This window comes from Pterocles gutturalis, unplaced genomic scaffold (genome assembly GCF_000699245.1).
Source record: "Pterocles gutturalis isolate BGI_N339 unplaced genomic scaffold, ASM69924v1 scaffold35111, whole genome shotgun sequence".
Lineage (NCBI taxonomy): Eukaryota > Metazoa > Chordata > Aves > Pterocliformes > Pteroclidae > Pterocles > Pterocles gutturalis.
In genome coordinates this window covers 1-18,574 of record NW_010106626.1, presented here as the reverse complement: position 1 = coordinate 18,574, position 18,574 = coordinate 1, and the positions used below count along the sequence as shown (strand labels likewise).

General features: G+C 35.3%; 1 protein-coding gene across 1 annotated transcript in view; it reads right to left on the bottom strand.

Annotated features, from left to right (window-relative positions):
* Positions 1 to 17,555, bottom strand: part of TTC21B (tetratricopeptide repeat domain 21B) — a gene marked incomplete at its 5' end in the record, with an annotated part of 34,776 nt that extends 17,221 nt beyond the window's left edge. The window contains 15 exons of the mRNA XM_010087852.1: positions 594 to 704; positions 1,718 to 1,790; positions 2,101 to 2,339; positions 3,130 to 3,354; positions 5,609 to 5,766; positions 6,228 to 6,357; positions 7,881 to 8,081; positions 8,590 to 8,687; positions 9,336 to 9,528; positions 10,107 to 10,205; positions 11,781 to 11,865; positions 12,251 to 12,408; positions 14,308 to 14,430; positions 16,016 to 16,182; positions 17,445 to 17,555. Coding sequence (XP_010086154.1) covers positions 594 to 704; positions 1,718 to 1,790; positions 2,101 to 2,339; positions 3,130 to 3,354; positions 5,609 to 5,766; positions 6,228 to 6,357; positions 7,881 to 8,081; positions 8,590 to 8,687; positions 9,336 to 9,528; positions 10,107 to 10,205; positions 11,781 to 11,865; positions 12,251 to 12,408; positions 14,308 to 14,430; positions 16,016 to 16,182; positions 17,445 to 17,555 — 2,171 coding nt within the window. The remainder of the gene's footprint in view (positions 1 to 593; positions 705 to 1,717; positions 1,791 to 2,100; positions 2,340 to 3,129; positions 3,355 to 5,608; positions 5,767 to 6,227; positions 6,358 to 7,880; positions 8,082 to 8,589; positions 8,688 to 9,335; positions 9,529 to 10,106; positions 10,206 to 11,780; positions 11,866 to 12,250; positions 12,409 to 14,307; positions 14,431 to 16,015; positions 16,183 to 17,444) is intronic.
* Positions 17,556 to 18,574: the final 1,019 nt, after the last annotated feature.

The following is an 18,574-nucleotide window of genomic DNA, read 5'->3' as shown; positions in this document are numbered from 1 at the left end:
ATCAGGCAGGTTACCTATTTAGGCTTAAGCATCCTAAGGAAAATATAGCTGAAGCCTAAAAACAAAAAATTAAAGTCGCTAAAACACCTATCACCATAGAGATTACAAGTTTTTCTATAGCAACTGTAGGAACCCTTACAGGACATTAGATTATTACACATACACAAAAAAAGGTCTGAAGTATCATGAAGTAAGATAGGAATCATATACTGAGCTGCTTGTAATACTGACCTAAACAGAAGCAAGTGAAAATTCTAACACTGCAACACAAAACTCAATTTGGACATACTCTCCAGTAGTGTGAGGTTGCCCAAATAAAATAATTTGCTCCTGCAAGTTTTCCCCAAACATTTTCTTCTGTTTTTCCTATAAGAATTTAAAGGCTCTATGACTGCTCTCCTAGACAATGTTAAGGCTAGGAGATGACATTTTGAAGCGGATCTACAGACTTACTCTCAGGATAAAAAGTCTGTTTAGTGCTTTGAAGTGAAATGCTGCTTCTACCCAACCTGAAAACAAAATCAGGCAAAGTTCACATGTTGAGAATAATGGACACAATACTTACTTATCCTAATACAGTACTTATAGAATACCTTTGAATAGTTATGCGTTTTGATTAGGGCTTTTCCAATTTTACTTGCTAAAGCTGGATCTTTTGGATTTTTCTTCAAGGCCTGCTCGTAGACTTCTATGGCTTCATCAGGCTTCAACAGCAAAAGATAAAAACACAGAAATCAAGGGATTAAGACAAAAAGTGTATGAAGAAAACAAAATCTGGTAACACCTTCAGGAATGATGGCAAGTACTACTGGTTCATAAGTTAGAATACTTCTGAGAGAAGAATGGTCATTCTTAAATGGCATGAAGCATAAAGCCCATGTAAATTCACATTTCCATGTGAAAACAGAATGCAGAGCAAACTTGGCAAAAAAATGAGTTTGAATTAACCTTATTCTTTTTCCACTGAAATTTCTCTACTACTGTTTTCACTAGTTAACAAAGTTAAGCAAACTTGTTACTATGTTAGACAATCACACATCTCTCCTCTAGGCATGTTATAGCAGATCTAAACAAATTCCCTTTTGCTTTATAATTCTTTATTAAGGAGAAAACTAAACACAAACATTAATAAGTAAACAACCATTAGTCGTCTACAGATCCCCAAACTAGTAATCTAAAGTATTAGTTGCATGTCCTAACTCAGTCTATTCTTTTGAAATATTACTTTTAAATGTCTATCCTTCAACTTCCTAGTGACTACATTGTCGTCTACAAATACTGAGTAACATTTCCAGTTCATCAAGAAAGCAAAAGATGTAAAAAAATGTATAGGAGTTCAAGAACTTAAAATTTTAAAATAAAACTTTCAATATGAGAATGAAGTTAGATAAAATTATTCTAAGCTTCAGAGCTCTTCTAAACATCTCCAACTTCTTTCTGAATTTAATCTCTCACTTTAGATTTTTGTTAGTGTTATTTTAGATAAAATTCTCAGTTTGACTTTCACCCCATCAGTTATTAGAAAAAATAAATTTTCAAAGGCTTTTTCTTTGAACGTAGAACAGTTACATTTTAGCCAGTAATTATGTTTTTTATATCCCAGAACAGTTTCTGTTTGCTATCTACCAATCAATAGGAGCCAGTATGCTACATTGTCTCAGCTTGCCAACATCAACAAATGACTCAATCGTTCCATTCAGCTCCAGCAAGCACTTACCTCTTGAATATTCATATATGCATCACCAAGAAGAAGAAAAGTATGAGCACTTGGCAGTTTTTCTACTAGGTCTCTGGAAACAGAAGACAGAACCTTGCTCAATATTTAACACATCAATACTGGTATCTAAACAACAACAAACAGGGCACAACAGTTTTACCCTCTGCAGATTTTGTTTTTATTTCTGAAAATAAAACAAAAAATACGAGATATCTTTCCAAAAAGGACTTCCAATTAATGTTTTAAATGTTGCAACATTTACTCTAATTATTTCATTATGTAACTAAATATTTCTGACTTATTGTAGTAGAAAGGGAAAAAAATGAGCTCACCATGCTACCATTAAACATTGGAAAATACATATGCACACTACAAACTCTTACCTATAGCAGCCAATATATAACATCTTATCTTTCCTGTACTGAAGATAAATATCTGCCATTTTTTCTTTAGCTTGGACAAAGTAAGGCTGTTCAGGTGTAATATTTCGGAGCATAGTCAAGGCTTGTTCAACATCTCCTTGAGCAACTGCCAGATCTGCATTTGCAATCACAACTCTTAGTTCCTCAGGAGTTCCAGAAAATTCATTAATGGCGTCTTGCAGTATTATAGCAGCTTCATGCTGAAAGTATTAAAACCAATAGAATTAATATATTTCCTGTTGCTGAACAGCCAAAAATAAATACACCATAAGCAAATTAATGTCTGAGGGCATTACACAAACCAAACACAGAAACCCACGAAAAAAATCCAAACCACGGTAGCCATTCGTTTTGCTAAAACATCTTAAACGTTTTTTTTTCCTCTTGGTTTTCTAAATAAGATTTATGTGATATAAACTTCCAGAAAAAGTTTTAGTAGATAAAATAACATGTTGCATATATACAAGGAGATGCCCAGAAGTCAACTGGATAGTGCTTTTAGCACCTTGCTCTCACAGGTTGTGCTTTGAGCAGGATGAACTCCAGAGGTCGCTACTCGATTGTACGGCTTCTCTTATATTCCTATATGTATGTAGTGTCCTACTGTTTATTAAGATACAGCTGATAATAACCACGCTGCTACGCAAAGATAAGGACATGAAACAAAAATATTTCTAATAGCATTCTGACAGCAAAACAGGAATCTACACGCCAGCAAATTAACACCAACAGTATCTCCTCAAAATTAAAAGGGGTTTTGTAGACTCAAAATTGAGCACCTGCAAATAGGTTTTTTTATTTTTTCCTTTGTATAATTTAAGGTACAAACTGTCAAGTCATATACTAACATCTTGGAAATTTTACCAAGCAAGTCCTTTCGGTAAAAGAAGTGATGGCTTTTTATTCTGAACTAATGAGGACACATCTGCTAATGGGAAAAGGAAATGGTTGTCAGCTATGTATTACATCTTCACAAGTTTGCCATCTTACCAGTTCTCCATTCAAACGATGAGCTTCTACTAACTCTAGGAAGACAGACACACGATCACTTGCATCAATTTCAATTCTTTTCTCTTTAGTTTTTGAGGAAGTTGCAGGTTTTCTCATTTCAGGCAAATTCTTTGCCATCTGTAAGGTCTTAATAGCTTCTGATAATTCTCCCATCTTCTTCTGGGCTTGGGCCTTAATTAAGTGATAAACAGGATGTTCTCTCACCTAAAAAAAATAAAATAATGAGAGAAGGAGTTTTCAAAACCCTTGAAAGAAGATTTTATTATTGACCTCAGTTCCTTCTTTCCTCCAAATATTTCAGATTTCAGCTTCAGTAATTTACTTATGAAAATATTAGAATTTTCAGAGTATGCTAACTAGTAATTAAGTTCTCAATTAAAAAAGAAAAATTATTACATCAGATGAGACTTAGAGATAGAAAAATGTTCACTACAGCATTATTTGAAACTAGACTCAATTTTAAGAGTGTCTTCCACACTGCTGCATGCACACTTCATCAGGCTATTAATTAAAAGAAGTATACAATCATTATTCTGCACAAGTCCTGCTTGCCATTTCGCCACTTCCTTAAAATGTACTTCACGTGAAAAGGTAAAGTCAATAAGGGAAATGTAATTGTGTACAAAGATGCAAGCACTTCAGTGTCTCCCATCTAGGCAGTTAATTATAGAATGGTTTTTGTTGGAAGGGACCTTAAAGATCATCTAGTTCATAATGAGTGCTGTGCAGAGCGTTCCCAACTCTGTTAATCCTGCATAACATTCCACTGATGTCAACAAATCAAAAATCCCATACTGGAATGTATTAGTCCCAAGAAATAAAACTGGTGAGGACCACTGCAAAGCAGTTAAAGTTTTCTAATAGTGCTTAATTTACCAAATTTGCTCCTGAAGGGACAGCAAAAATGGACAAAGCTGTGACATTAATGGCAGAGAGCACAGCATATGCTACTCTCTTAACACTTAAGAGTGCTTAAAGCAGCATGAATTGTCAAGAGGTAACTACAGAGCCTTTCTGATCCCCTTATGCATTTGTGCAAATCTTCATTAGCAATTGTACATCTGTGCAAAAAGTCCAGAAACAACATTGGATCACTCTTCAAGTTCTTGTATGTTGGCTTTTAAAGCCTGTTGCAAGGTTAGTCTGGAACTACAGCTTCTGTTTATATATATTTTAATAGTTACGTAAGGATTTGAGAAAAAGCTACCATGTCTTTCTTTTATATTTCCAAACAATTCTGATATGATGTAATAAGGTATTAGTTTTGTACTTATGGTCATTTACTTGATAAATATTCAGATACCACATTGTCATGGTTTAGACCCATCCAGCAATAAGGAACACAAGGCCACTCACTCACTCCCCGGCCCCCAGTGGGATGGGGGAGAGAATCAGAAGAAAAAACGTAAAACCGTGTGGGCTGAGACAAGGACAGGAAAGGATCACTCACTAATTACGGCCACAGGCAAAACAGACTCAACTTGGGGAAAACAAAAAAAATCAATTTCATTTGCTGCCAATCAAATCAGAATAGGATAATCTTAAAAACCATCTTTCCATCACCGCTCCCTTCTTCCTGGGCTCAACTTTGCTCCATACTTCTCCACCTCCTCCCCACCCAGCAGTGCAGGGGGACAGGGAACAGGAGTTATGGTCAGTTCATTGCACATTGTTTCTGCTGCTCCTTCCTCCTCAGGGGGAAGACTCCCCACACTCTTCCCTTGTTCCAGCATGGGGTCCCTCCCACAGGAGACAGTCTTCCAAGAACTTCTCTGACGCGAGTCTTTCCTACAGGCTGCAGTTCTTCACAAACTGCTCCAGTGTAGGTCCCTTCTGCAGAGTGCAGTCCTTCAGGAACAGACTGCTCCAGCACAGACTTCCCATGGATTCACGCCTTTCTTTGGGCACAGTCACCTGCTACGGTGTGGGGTCTTCCACAGGCTGCAGCTGGATAACTGCTCCATCATTAACCTCCACGGGCTGTGGGGGACAACCTGTTGTCTTCACCACTGGCCGCAGGGGAATCTCTGCTCCGGCACACCTCCTCCCCACTTCTTTCTTCACTAACCTTGGTGCCTGCATAGTTGTTTCTCTCACATTCCACTCCTCCCTCCACTACAGAACCCCAGCAGGGGTTTGGGTTTTTTTCCCACCCCTCTTAACTCTATCACAGAGGCACTACCACCACTGATTGGCTTGGCCTTGGCCACAAGCAGGTCTGACTTGGAGCCAGGGAAGCTCCTATCAGCTTCTCACAGGAGCCACCCCTCTAGCTCTTCCCCCTGCTACCAAAACCCCATCACACAAACCCAACACACATGTTCATATAAACATATAGATATTAAACTTGTAGTGGAAGAGTCATAAAAAGATCTGTTTACAAATTATTACATACAAAAACCATGCATCTTCAGATGATTGACTGAATAAAACTGTTTAATTCTTTTGTCCAACTCACCTCAAAATTGGAGCCCAGACAATGTTCCAAGGACTGAGAACACAGTTTAGTATTGTTTTGAGCCAAGTACACCTGGGCCATCAGTAAGTGTGCCTCTGCACAAGTAGGATTCCTTTCAAGACAGTAATGTAGATTACTATGGGCTGCTTCAATATCCCCTAGAAAGTTAAAAAAAGGAAAGTGAAAAAGCAGCTTATATGAAATACAGACCTTAAATACAGGGCATTTCTTAATTTTATTCACCAATTTTTATAATTTGGGTTTTTTTAAATAAATGTGAGCATTTAGTGAATAAACGCAAAGTATCATGTGGCTATGAAATGAAAAAAAACCACATCAAAAGTAAGACATTTTCCCATTGTTCCATCTGTAAATCATACAATAAGTTATCTTTTTTGTAAGCAGTAGATAAAAAAAATACCATATTTATATGTCTGTGCAATTAAGATATGCTCATACAAATCAGAAGAAAAGGCAGTGCAAATGTTTTTCACTTTGCTGTAATGCAGTGTTCTTCAGTGAAAGAAAAAATATTCATTATGATTTACAAGTGTGAAATTAATTTTTATTACTAAAGAAACTAAAGATGTCGATATCTAACCATTCATATATATATTACCTGACAAGTATTTCACTTTTGCAATTAGAAAGACAGCTTGTTGAAGACCAGGCACAGTTTTTACCACAGTTTCAAGAACAGAAGCACAGTGCTTGAGGAGTGGTGAAGGAGACTGACCAGGACTTGCAGGCTAGGAGAAAAAAAAAAAAAAAAAAAAAAACAAGAAGCAAACAACCCAAAAGAAAACAAAACCAAAAAAAAAAAAAACACCAAACAAAACCCAACGCTTCAGTTGACAGGTTTTAGACTTAAATTTCAAGTCTGAGCTTCACTTTAAACTCAAATGAGCAATAGCAAAGCACTGTTGTTTTCTTCAGCTCAAAAAGCTGAAAGCTGTCATTATGAAGAAATAGAAAAATATGTTTTAAATTTAAGGGGGCAGTTTCTTGTTCTTTTGGAACACAAGACAGCCTCATGGACTGAGGATGATAACACACCTGAGACCTGACATAAGCTGAAGAGTCAGTCCATAAACATTTGACAACATACTCTGAATTAACACACCAACTCATCTAACACAATGGTAACATGAACTAAATTTCAAGAGAGTGAAGTTGGAATGAATGACCAGAAGGATGAGGAGAAAAGGTTCTTGTCCTGTCCCTCCTACCCTCATTCCACGGCACAGAACATATCCATGCTGCTAGCAAAAAACTGAAAACAGCAGCTGAGAAGTAGCTACTTTTATGTAAACTGCTAGTACAATGTACCACATTTCAGTTGTTCATTATCAGAAATGTTCACTTCCCTGTTACTTTAGCTAATTGCCAACTGTTACATTTTAAAAAGGAAAAGGCAACCTAAAGATCCTTGTGTTCACCACTAACATTTCCACAGCAGACGTGCCCAGCAATCCTCCACTATCAAACCGTAAGCCTCCACCACCTAGGTAAACTCATTTTCTAATATCACAAACTCTTTTTTGCACTAAAGAGACAGTGAAACTGGAGAAAAAGCCTATCTTTTCTTTTACAAATCTTTCTATGGACAATAATCTATTTAAGTAAGACACTATTTAAAGAAACTTTAAATGTGTTTTTTCTGCTTAGGGATGACAGGTTCCCATTCAATTTATTAAGTTTTACTTGACTTTGCTGCCAAAACTAGCAGAAGCAAATTCAATCACAGAAAATTAGCCATCTAAAATAGTGAGATTTTTCTTCGGAATTAGTAATAATAATATTAGAAAGTAGTATTCCACCGATTTTTACCAACACACAAATGAAAGTGAAATGAAAAAAGAACATGTATGTTGAAAAGATATCCTGAGCTGACAAAAATACTTAAAGAATAGGATTGCCAGTGTGGACATTCTAGTTTCATATTGAGATAGCTCTATTCACTGTATTGTTAGCTTCCTAATCAAGAGAGATACTGAAAAAACTATAAATACACACACCCAGTGCACTAAACAAATATCCCAGGTTTCCTCAGGTGTCATTATTGCAACTTGCTCACTTCACAAGAGACGTATTTTCATAGTTATTTTGATTAAATAGCGGTACAATATCTCTAAAACACACTTCTACTGCAAATAAATTCCCATTTTAAGAGGGAAAATTTTCTAAATTTTTGCCTCATGTTTAACTGATCTCAAAATGAAATCCAACAATAATTTTCATTTTCAGACAGATGTGATCTACAGCTGCTTACCTGTGCTGGGCAAAAATGAAGATATTCCCTAATGATTTCTATCAAGAAATCAGGGTTTAGTTTTTCAAAATATTCCACGCCAAGAGGAAAACCATGCAAAGATGAAAAGTGAGTCTCCAGAACCTCATTCAATAAGGCAATAACTTCTTCTTGTCTTTTATGCTTTTTCATAGCTAGGACTGCATGCAAGAAAGATAATTCCTACAGAAAAAAAAAAAAATAAAACATTCTCTATATTCCAGATACATTTATCTGTTACTCATCCAGTACTACCTAATTATCAATGTTACCCATTTCTTCTTTATATTTAGGGATACTGTAAGACATTTAGTAGGTTCATTGTAAATGACACTGATGATTATTGTATCAATGCACTCCTTCAGTTTGTGCAAAAAGCTCTAAATTTTTCTGAGTGCAAAATCCTGGAAATAATTAATATCCCTCCCTTCCTGACATTTCAAACTTATCTTCAGAGTTAAAGCACTGCAGGAAGGCAATGATGGTTTTGTTCTGCAAGCAAACAGCCTTGAGGTGCAAAGCCAGGCAACACATTAACTTAGATTTCTAATAAGAAAAACTGAAATTTAGATTTAATATACTCCATTAAGAATGCTCTGCTCAAGTGACTGAAATATAGAAGATGAAGTAATTAGTGATCACATTCCGAACTGCAGTCTAAAGTATTTTAATGAAGGAAGATGTCTCCTACCCCAGATTTTCCAATGGACTGTTGAATTTCATTAAGAAACTCCAACTGCTGCTCTGCATTTTCTAGTTGCCCTTGTATTAGTTGACAACGAATAATTCCTGTAACATATTTAAACTTTTTATTGGAGATTCGTCTTCCTAGTCAAGAACATGCTTTGTTTTCCAAAATTAACTTTTTCTCTCCTCAATCTCTTCATAAAGTGGTGATATGAGAAGAAAGAATAGATCAAGACTTAAGGTAATGCAGATTTTATGTATTTAGAAACACCTAGGATAGATGATACATTGATACATTAATATATGCAATGCTATAAAGCAGTTTCGTGGAAAAATCTCATCCCTCATATTACCAAGTTTAAAACAGTAAACCTTCAACTGGTTCTAGAATAAGACGAACCATAAAGTCTGGCTTCTAAATTTGGAACAAGAAGAAAAATAAAATAAAACAGAAATAAAATAATAATTAAAACAAAAATACAGCCACATCTCTGTCCTTACCATACTTTGAGAGTTCTAATTTAAAAGAGAAAAGTTTCACTTTTGAAGAAGAAGTCCAAAAGACATATCCAGTGAGGAAAAACTGTTGGTACAAGGAAGACAGCATAACATAAATCAGGAATTACTCTCCAATGCTCCTGTTCTAATAGTTGTAGAATTTCCTAGTAGCAGTAGAAGGAGAATTTGATCACCAAAGCATCATCTGTGTCTTAAAACCAGTAAAAACCAAAAGGAAGTGCAAGACCTTACCAGTTAGTGCAGAAACACTTGCTTCATCAAGTCCCATAGCAGTCTCGTAGCATTTTAAAGCTTCTTTCACTTTCCCTTGTAAAATCATTTGGTAGCCAAGTTCAGTAGCAAATTCTGCATTGTCGGGTGCCAAATCAAATGCTCTTTTAACTAAGGTTTGTGTATGTTGAAGGATGAGCTGGTTCCGGCCACACTAACAGTAAGAATAATCTTTAAACCTTAAGTTTTTCTTATTTTTCAGATTCACTTAGAAAAACACACTCTCACAGCTGAGACAACTTTTCATATAAGACTAGTATAGTCTGTAGTAATTCTACAGAAATTGTGACATTAAGGTGTGCTGGATTCAAACATAAATATACAATACTATACAATAAGGAATAGTTGATAGTTGCTTTGAATACTTCCTTGACTCTGATAAATACAAAGATTAAAGAAACCTTCTGTTTCAAGGCTATGGGATTAACCTTGTCACTTTCCTTGTCACTTTCCTGTCCTGATGGACATTTGGCTATATTTTAATTGGAAACCTGTTTCTCATTTAAAAGCAAGCAGTAAAACCATTTTTGGAATGAGATGGTTTTAGTATTGCAATTCATACTGAATGTAAAACTTTAAAACTGTAGTTACCAAAGGCTACACAAGGCAATCTATTTCAAATTGTCTGCAATCTTCTGCTTTTTACTAGACATTTAACATCTGTCTACCAGAAAATAAAACAAAAAAACAGGATATATAGATGTATGCAACTTAAGAAAAAAGCATACTCACTGTTCTACTGAAAGCTAAAGCCATTTTAAAGAAGAGCTGCGGATTACGTGGTTCTAACCTGTCCAGTGCTTTAATCAGGTCTTCCAGTCTTGCTGAAGCCTTGGAGAAAAATAAGTAACATAATAAGTAATAGAGAGAACAAACAGATTAGGACAATCGAACAGTTTTCACTAAAAACTAGTCACATATTTTACTATGCAATAATATCTTGAAATTTAAACTCGGAAGTTTCCAGGGCTAGGAGTTAAGATTTATTTTGGAATTCCTAGAAAAATACTCTGGAATTGTAAAGTGACAATAAAGTAGATCATGGGTCCTTTACACATGTTCTAAAAAAAAGTGAAAGACTTGAGTTGACTCTGGCACAACAGGAGAGTTCCACAAAGCAGGACAGTCTGAGGAATCTGACCAGTGAATCTTGTTTGGGCTTCAGTGTGATATACGCTCAAAACCAAAGTACTTCCAGATGCTTAGACTCTTAACATCACAATTTCTCAAACCACCCAAGAAATTTTAAATATTTCTGGAGTTACTATAATAAGATACACGGGGTTTTTTTAATATGATTTTAGATGTAGACACCTGAATCATGTTTAAATCTCATCAGCTTTTAAAATTTTTTCCTAGACATGGGTCTTAGTCACATCTGACATTTTACCGCACAATCTTTTGTTTACACCCTACCATGTCCAGCAAGTTTCATTCCTGGATGGCTTTAATGAATTGGAGTCTGCAATTGTTACTGTTTGTCCATATTTCCTGTGATTATGCATAAGTAAGACTTAAGACTTACAAACACACTAAGGACTAAAGAGTCCTTTGAAATAACTAAAAATGTGTTAAACAACCTAAAATACCTTTTCCTCTAGAACTTGAGAAAACCTACAAAACACTAAAAACACTTTACTTTCTTTGCTAAATCTCCACTTAAATTATAGCAGCATTTTTGCATAAAAATATTTTAAAACATTTAATGATTTTTCATGATAATATAGATAATCATAGAACCATTAAGGTTGGAAAAGACCTCAAGGATCATCAAGTCAATGTACTTTAAAATTTCCTGAAAAATGGCACAAGCACCAAATGTACAAAATACGTGCATATATCTCTGTGCAGAAAAGGATCTTGGGAGCAGAAGGAAAAGTTAAAGAGAACTTTTAGAGCTAAAAAAAACCCCCAGTAAACAATCAAAAAAGTGTGAATAAAGCACAGGCTATACAACCTAAGATCCAGACAGTTGTTAAGTGACTATGACCCCTTTCCAAAAATTTATAAGATTTTATTTTTTCCCTTATTCCAATTAATAAAATAGTTTAATGAAAGGCTTACAATAACTTATGAATTTACCAAAAGAGCATTTAAACAATAAAAGATTGCTTCGATGATTCAAATCAACATGATTCAACTAACTGTCCAGAGGAGACTTCTGTTTGGCTTGATTTCTGTTCTCTGGAAAGATGGAGGTAAAAAACGTTTCCCTTGGCATCCAGAAAACACCCCAACAATAAGCTAGAGCAGCCATTTGAATCAGAATAAGTGAATATACCTCTTCCTGCAGAGAAGTAGTGTAGCACAGGACCAGCGAAAGCATATGAGGAGACGTGCACATGTGGAATCTAGTCCCTACAAAGGCTGTGTTATGCTCAACAGTCTGCTAATAAAAATACTCACCTCAGATACACGTCCTTCCCTGCACAAATAATGCAGGGCCTCCATTCTTATGGCTTCTAAATTATGGGCATCCTTCTGCAATAGTCTAAAGCCAAACAAAAGGGGAATGTAAAGAAACCAAAACAAAACCTTTGCTCAATCACCAATTTGCTACTTTCATCCTAGAAAGGGAAAAAAATAACTTGCACAGTCACTTTAAGTCATAGATCTCAACTGAAAGCACAGATTTGCTACTTCATGCCTCCTCTTCTATTAAAAATAGATTCACAAATTAATGTAGTATCCTTGAAGGACTGCAAGGCTGGGCTGTAACAAAACCTAATTTAATTGATTTTATTTTTTTTAAAACTGACTTAAGTAATTCAAATTCATTAAAAACGAATGGAAACCTATCTCCTTTTGTTTCAAATTGTTCTTACAGTGTAAATATGGCAAGAATACAATTAGTGCTGTGTTACTTCATACTCAACCTATGTGCTGTTTCAACTGCCTGCTCCCAGTCCTGCAAGGCCAGTTGTAGCTTCATTTTCTTTATGAAAGCAGGCATGAAGTTTGGAAAGTTTGCAATTATCTGGTTCACAGTTTCCAGAGCTCCTGAATAATTCTGTCGGACCTCAAAATACTGTGCCTAATGGAAAGAAGAGAAGTCACATCAAAAGCCTGTACACTTACACAGGTGAGAAGATTCAGTTCTTTCATACAGAGACCAGGAAAACAAGCTAGTGAGACAAAAGTCTTTCTTTGAGTAATAGTTTTGCTTCAGCATAACCCACAACTAGAGATATTGCAACAATCAAATAGCAAAAGACAACTTGTAAAACCTAGTGTGTGGTAAGCACTCTATAACAAAGGTAATTGCAGTTTTCGCAAGTTACTAGTCAGTTACAAGTAAGAAAGACAGAGAGATGAAGCTGAAGAATAAAACTACTTATTAGGTTTCAAATAACTTTTATAAAGCATCTCACAAGTTTAAGATATTGAACAGAACCCACAGAGTAAGCATTTTTTCAAGCCCTGAGGTATGTACCATCTGAAAACCCACAGTCAGTAGGTCACTGTTGTTGCCAGAATTAAAAATTTTTGAATTGTAAAGCAATTTACAGGGTACTCCAAATACTTGATACTTCTGAAGTAGTTTTGTATCACAGTTTTAAATTAATTCAAGTAGAAATCAATTTAGGGCTTAAATCCTCTACTTCGCTTTGATGCTTAAAATCTACTTACCCTATTCCAGTTGACTGTGTGGATGCCATTTTATTTCACATTTTTGAGACAGAAATGGTGCAAACATAGTAGTTTCTGAGAGTTAATTTCTTCAGCCATAGCAAGATAGCTGTCTGTCTAAAATCTAATTGCAGTAACTAAATTTGAGATATACTGGTAATTGAACTCAGCAGTCGGCATACAGCCAAGCACACATGCCTAACCAAACACCATTGTACACACTCTCCTCAACTTTAGTCTTCTTATTTTCTCTGAATTTTTGTCTGCATTTAGCTTTAGAATATTAAACAAACATTACACCAATGAGTAACAATGACTATGATATGTATATGACATGTAGTATACCCTGAAACAGAAAATGTGTAAAGAAAACAATTCAAGCCACTCCCTTAATGAAAACGAACACTGGAAACAGACTAATGATGATTAAAAACAAGTGTTAACAATGTTCACAGATGACCACACTACAATGTTTAACTACTACTTTTTTTGCCATGGCACACAGCAACTCTGTAATGTGGATAGGTGTCCTTTGCAAAAAGGAAGAGCTCACACATACTTTTACATTTTCAGGTAACTTGAAACATTTCTTACATATGAATACATAAATAAAAACAGTTTTTCTTGTGTACATAGTAAAATTATAACCTCAATATACATTTAGACTGACTTTATTTAATCTGTACCTTTTTTTTTAACACCGGTGTCTAATGGACCCTAAAGTATCATCTGGTAGCTAATTTTATTCAAAGAAAAAAAAAATAGAAAAAAGTGCATCATTTTAGCATACCGAAAAGAAATACAGACATGTGGGAAGAAATAGTTATCAGCTCCAGTTCATAAAAAAAAGCTGGAAATTGTATTTAGTGAAGCAATATCCCACTGCAGCAATGCTTTATACTAGAGAAATGCAATAATATAACAAGAATGCCCCAGAAATCCTATACACAGTAATAGACAGTATACCATTACTGCAACCAAGGCATGCCCCTTGGTCTTCATCTACAAATAAAGTGACAAGTCTTACAAGCTACAGCTATGGCTGTTTACCACAGGAAACTGAAGTGTCAGTACATTTTTATTGTGCTAGTAATCAATTTGTGTCATAACTGTTCTATATTCCTTAAACAATTTAATTTCTGCTAAAACCTAGTCCCTTCCTCTGAAAAAAAGAGTATGACTGAGCTATATTTCTACTCCTTGGACAAGCTCACGTATAGAAAACTCATCTCAGCACCTCTCTAATCACTCTACAAGACTATTATGACACTTAGGAAGCATTAAAGTAATGAATTAAACTTACTTTACCAAGCAGAGCAAAAACATCATTGCCTTCCTGCAGTGCTTCATCAAAGTATTTCACAGCTTTTTTAACATGAGTTTCTTTCCCACTGGTGAGATCAAGCCACGCTTTCAAAATCAGCCCCTGAAAACAAAATATAAATTGGAATTCTCCCCTACCTAGGTAGTACAAAAAATATACCAGATACAGTAATAAGTATAAATAATCTAAAAATAAACTAGGACTAAAAATACCTATTTTTAACTATTTAAAGTATATATTTGAAATTGTAACCAGTCTACACAGCATAACCTAAAATATTAGTAATTAATTACAGCATTAAATGAATCAAATAATATATTTACTTACAGGATTAAAAAAAAACCAACAAAAAAAACCAATGGCACTGAACTAGTCTAGTTGACTCAGCAGACAGAACAAAACCTCACAGAAGTGATCCAATAAAACAGTAAGAATATTTTCTTCAAACATTTCCACAGAATATTTTCTTAAGATTTTGTTTATTTAAGACACTGAGAAACATATTGGGTGCTGAAAAGTGAAACTTTTTTTTTGATTGATTAAAAAGAAAAACCTGTGTACAAAGGGCAAAGATCTCACATTTCCCAAATCCCCAACAGTATTATTAAAATTTTTTTTTAAAGTCTTTAGAATTTTTAAAAGGGGAAATGTGTCTTTTCTTTGAAGGAATTATTACTCGTAATTAATGAATTTTATTTCTTTTATGTGTTCCAGACATTTCATTATAGCTTAAGTAAACCAAATCCATTTTGAAGTGCTGGATTGTTTAACCAAATTATAATTTCCATCAAAACACAAATTTAAACTATAAAATACCACTAGCTCTTCTGTAACATAAAATTAAAGGATTCATGTATTTAAAACTCAAAGGTTAGTAGAAGGCCCATATTTTATAATTGCTAAAAATCAAGGTCATGATTCTGTTATGCAACAGAAACAAGTTCAAATTCATATACTCAAGCATTAAAAAAAAGGGGAGATATTTTACTTCTACACAGAGTACACAAAGTATCATATCAAAATTATCTGTATATACTAAGCAAATCATATTTCACTGAATTTAAGCACCCCTAACCACCTCTCAAAAAATCTGAAGTACACATAACTTTGTGCTGTCAAACGAGGAAAAGGGATAAGCATAAGTGAACTTAGAAAAGATGAAAACTTTGTTTTCTATATATTTCATAGAATGGTTTGGGTTGGAAAGGACCTTAAAGATCATCAAGTTCCAACCCCCCTGCCATGGGCAGGGACACCCTCCACTAGACCAGGTTGCTCAAAGCCTCATCCAGCCTGGCCTTGAACACCTCCAGGGATGGGGCATCCACAGCTTCCCTGGGCAACCTGTGCCAGTGCCTCACTACCCTCTATGAGTATCACACTTAGTTTTTTGCTAGGAATTATGACGCTCAGTATCAAGTTGCAAAATTGGCATAACTATTATTTCCACTGGTCAATGCAGACCTCTCATTCATTAAGTGAAAAAGAATACTTAGCAGGCCAAAAAAAAAAAAAAAAATCATTACGGGAATTCTACTTAGCCCTGCCAAAGGAATTTATAACACTAAGGAAGAAAGTAGTAGAACACAAAATGGTCAAAGGAAACTTCCAAATAGCACTGGTGCAGTAAGTCTAGCTTCACATAAACATGGTCTTATTACTATTTTACATATGAAAAAAAAGTTACCTCTTTACCACCACCAGAAACTTTGATCATTCTATCAACATATTCACGGGCTTTGTCCTCTCGACCAAGATGCCACAAAAATAAGCCAGCAAAGTACAGTGCCTGCTGTCCTGCTGTTTTACGCTGCTCCTTCATTTTTGCATCCAACTCTAGAATAGTACCTCGATCTGAAAATGTTTTGTTCAGAGCTTTTGTTGATAGCATTTCAAAATATTACAAAAGAACAGCACATAAGCCAAGTGCTTCCAAAGCAAACTTTGTTTTCTATATTATATATTGATAAGCACACAGGCAATCTCTCCCAATTAAAAACATTAATCATGTACAGATGTAAAAGACAGAAGAGGGTTCAAATCAATACCGCAATTTGTGCAAGAACTCTGCTATTTGTTAAACCTTAGATTTGTTGCTGAGACTTCTGTCAGATAAATGGAAGCTTGACAATAAGGTTCACATTTATACCAGTGTCTGCCAAATAAGTAAACAGTTAACTGTAGAGCAGCCCTAAAATGCTGCACACAAGATGACTTAGCTCCATAATCCCTGGAAAATGTGTGATATGTTTCTTAACACTAAAGCTCATTTTATTACATCCTCATTGCTATTGCTCTCATCAGGTTAATCCCACACAGAAATTTCATTTGGTGTGTGGGACTTACTGCCAAATATTTTCTTTTACCCATATTAATTCCTGGTCCTTTTTCAGGAGTCATTAAAATCAAATGTCTGACACTTACTGCCACGACTTTCTCAGAGAGCCTTGAAATGCATGATAATTTTGCTGCCCTATTGTATTAATCCTCAGGGACCCAAATAAGAGTGGTGTCATTAGTCAGAGCTGTTTGGCATGATACTGCTTAACAAAACTGTCAATAACAGTTAAATAATAAATCTGCAAAGTCAGGAAGATATCAGGGCAATAGTTTAATGATAACTCAGTTTACCTGATAAACCAACTGTGTTTTTGAGAATATAATTCTTAGCAAAATAACCACAGTTTTTAGATTGGAGAAAGAAATACCAATGTTCACAAAATTATTTTCTCCATTTGTAAGGTCAGGGTAACTTGAAAGACAGAAATGGCATGGCTTTAATGAGTTATTAAATTGCAGTTCTGCTCAAAAGTGCCAATATAAGACAATCACATTAACCTTGATTCATTTTTTTTCATAAGAGATTTTTCATCAGAGCAAATAAGTGAATTTTTTTTTAGTGTTTTATTTTAACATTCAGTCTTACTCTTCACAGTTCTGTGTTTTGGTATTTTTCTTTACACTCTTGATAAGTGTCGCTCAATTCAGTACCAGATACTATGTCAAATGCAAAGCTGGAGTATACCTTTTTAAATGAGGCAGAATTAGTCCACAACTCTCAGACCTTCACATACAGCTGTTTAAAACACAAAGCACTATTGTCTTAATGAGCATACCTGGATTAGGCCTCTTCTTATGGGCATAAATCAGAGCCATCATTGTACAAAGTGACACCTCCTGTTTGTTTTTAAGAGACTCTAACTGTTGAATACCCTCTTCAATGTCACCTAGTGAAAACAAGCACAGAATAGGCTATAACATTTTTCAAGACAGAATATCAGTATCAAACCTCAATCTGACTTAAATTTTTTTCTCTGTTTTTTCTTCTGTGTTTTTGTTTCTTCATAACTTCATTATTCACATATCCACTTTCACTTGTTTGTGCAAGTCTTTCAGACACAAGAAATAAACAAGCATCTCAACGCAAAGAACTTGAAAGGAGTTATGCGCTAGTTCTGCCACATGCCATAAAGATAAAAATCATCTTTACTATTTATTACAGGGCACTGAGCAGCTCTTTTTCTTTATATATATATATATGCTCCTGTTTCTTTATATAGACAAGATTTTTGCCTTGTTTGTATTAATCTTTTGAACATCAATAGAAAGGACACTATCTTGAAAAACAGGAACATATGGCTGCAAAACAAACATACGAAAAAGAAGACAGGGAGTTTGGGAACAGATAGACCACCTGAAAATCTTCTGATTCCTTCCTAGCCCCCTGCCACAGCCCTCCCTCACTTTGGGCAACTTATTAGTATTCTGTGACATCCCTGAAATATGGCTTTGGCTAAATAAACTTCTCAAAACAATTTAATGTACACAAAGGCCATCCCAACAGATACTAACTGCCAGGTCCTCTGCATGAGGCAGATGCATACAATTGCATTGAAGGGAAGAGATATCAGCTGAAACAAGCAAATTTATCTTGGTGATACAATGCAATGGGCATTTGGGCAGGGCTCAAATTCCCTCCAAGGAATCCACTTACCTGATTCACATTCATCTAGCCATCAAAAAAAAACCAAAGTAAAGAGATACTCATTATTTCTCATTTTAGCACTATGTGGTCTGGATCAGTTTCATTCAAACTGGGGGTAAGGGGGTGTGATGCATCACAAAACAGTGGTAACCTTCTCAACCCAGAAAACATTCAGAGTCCAGAACACTGCTTTCTTTCTGTGCAGCAGGCTAAAGCCTGGATTTTGTGGCGCCGGGCGGGACCCCGCAGCCAGCCCCCCGG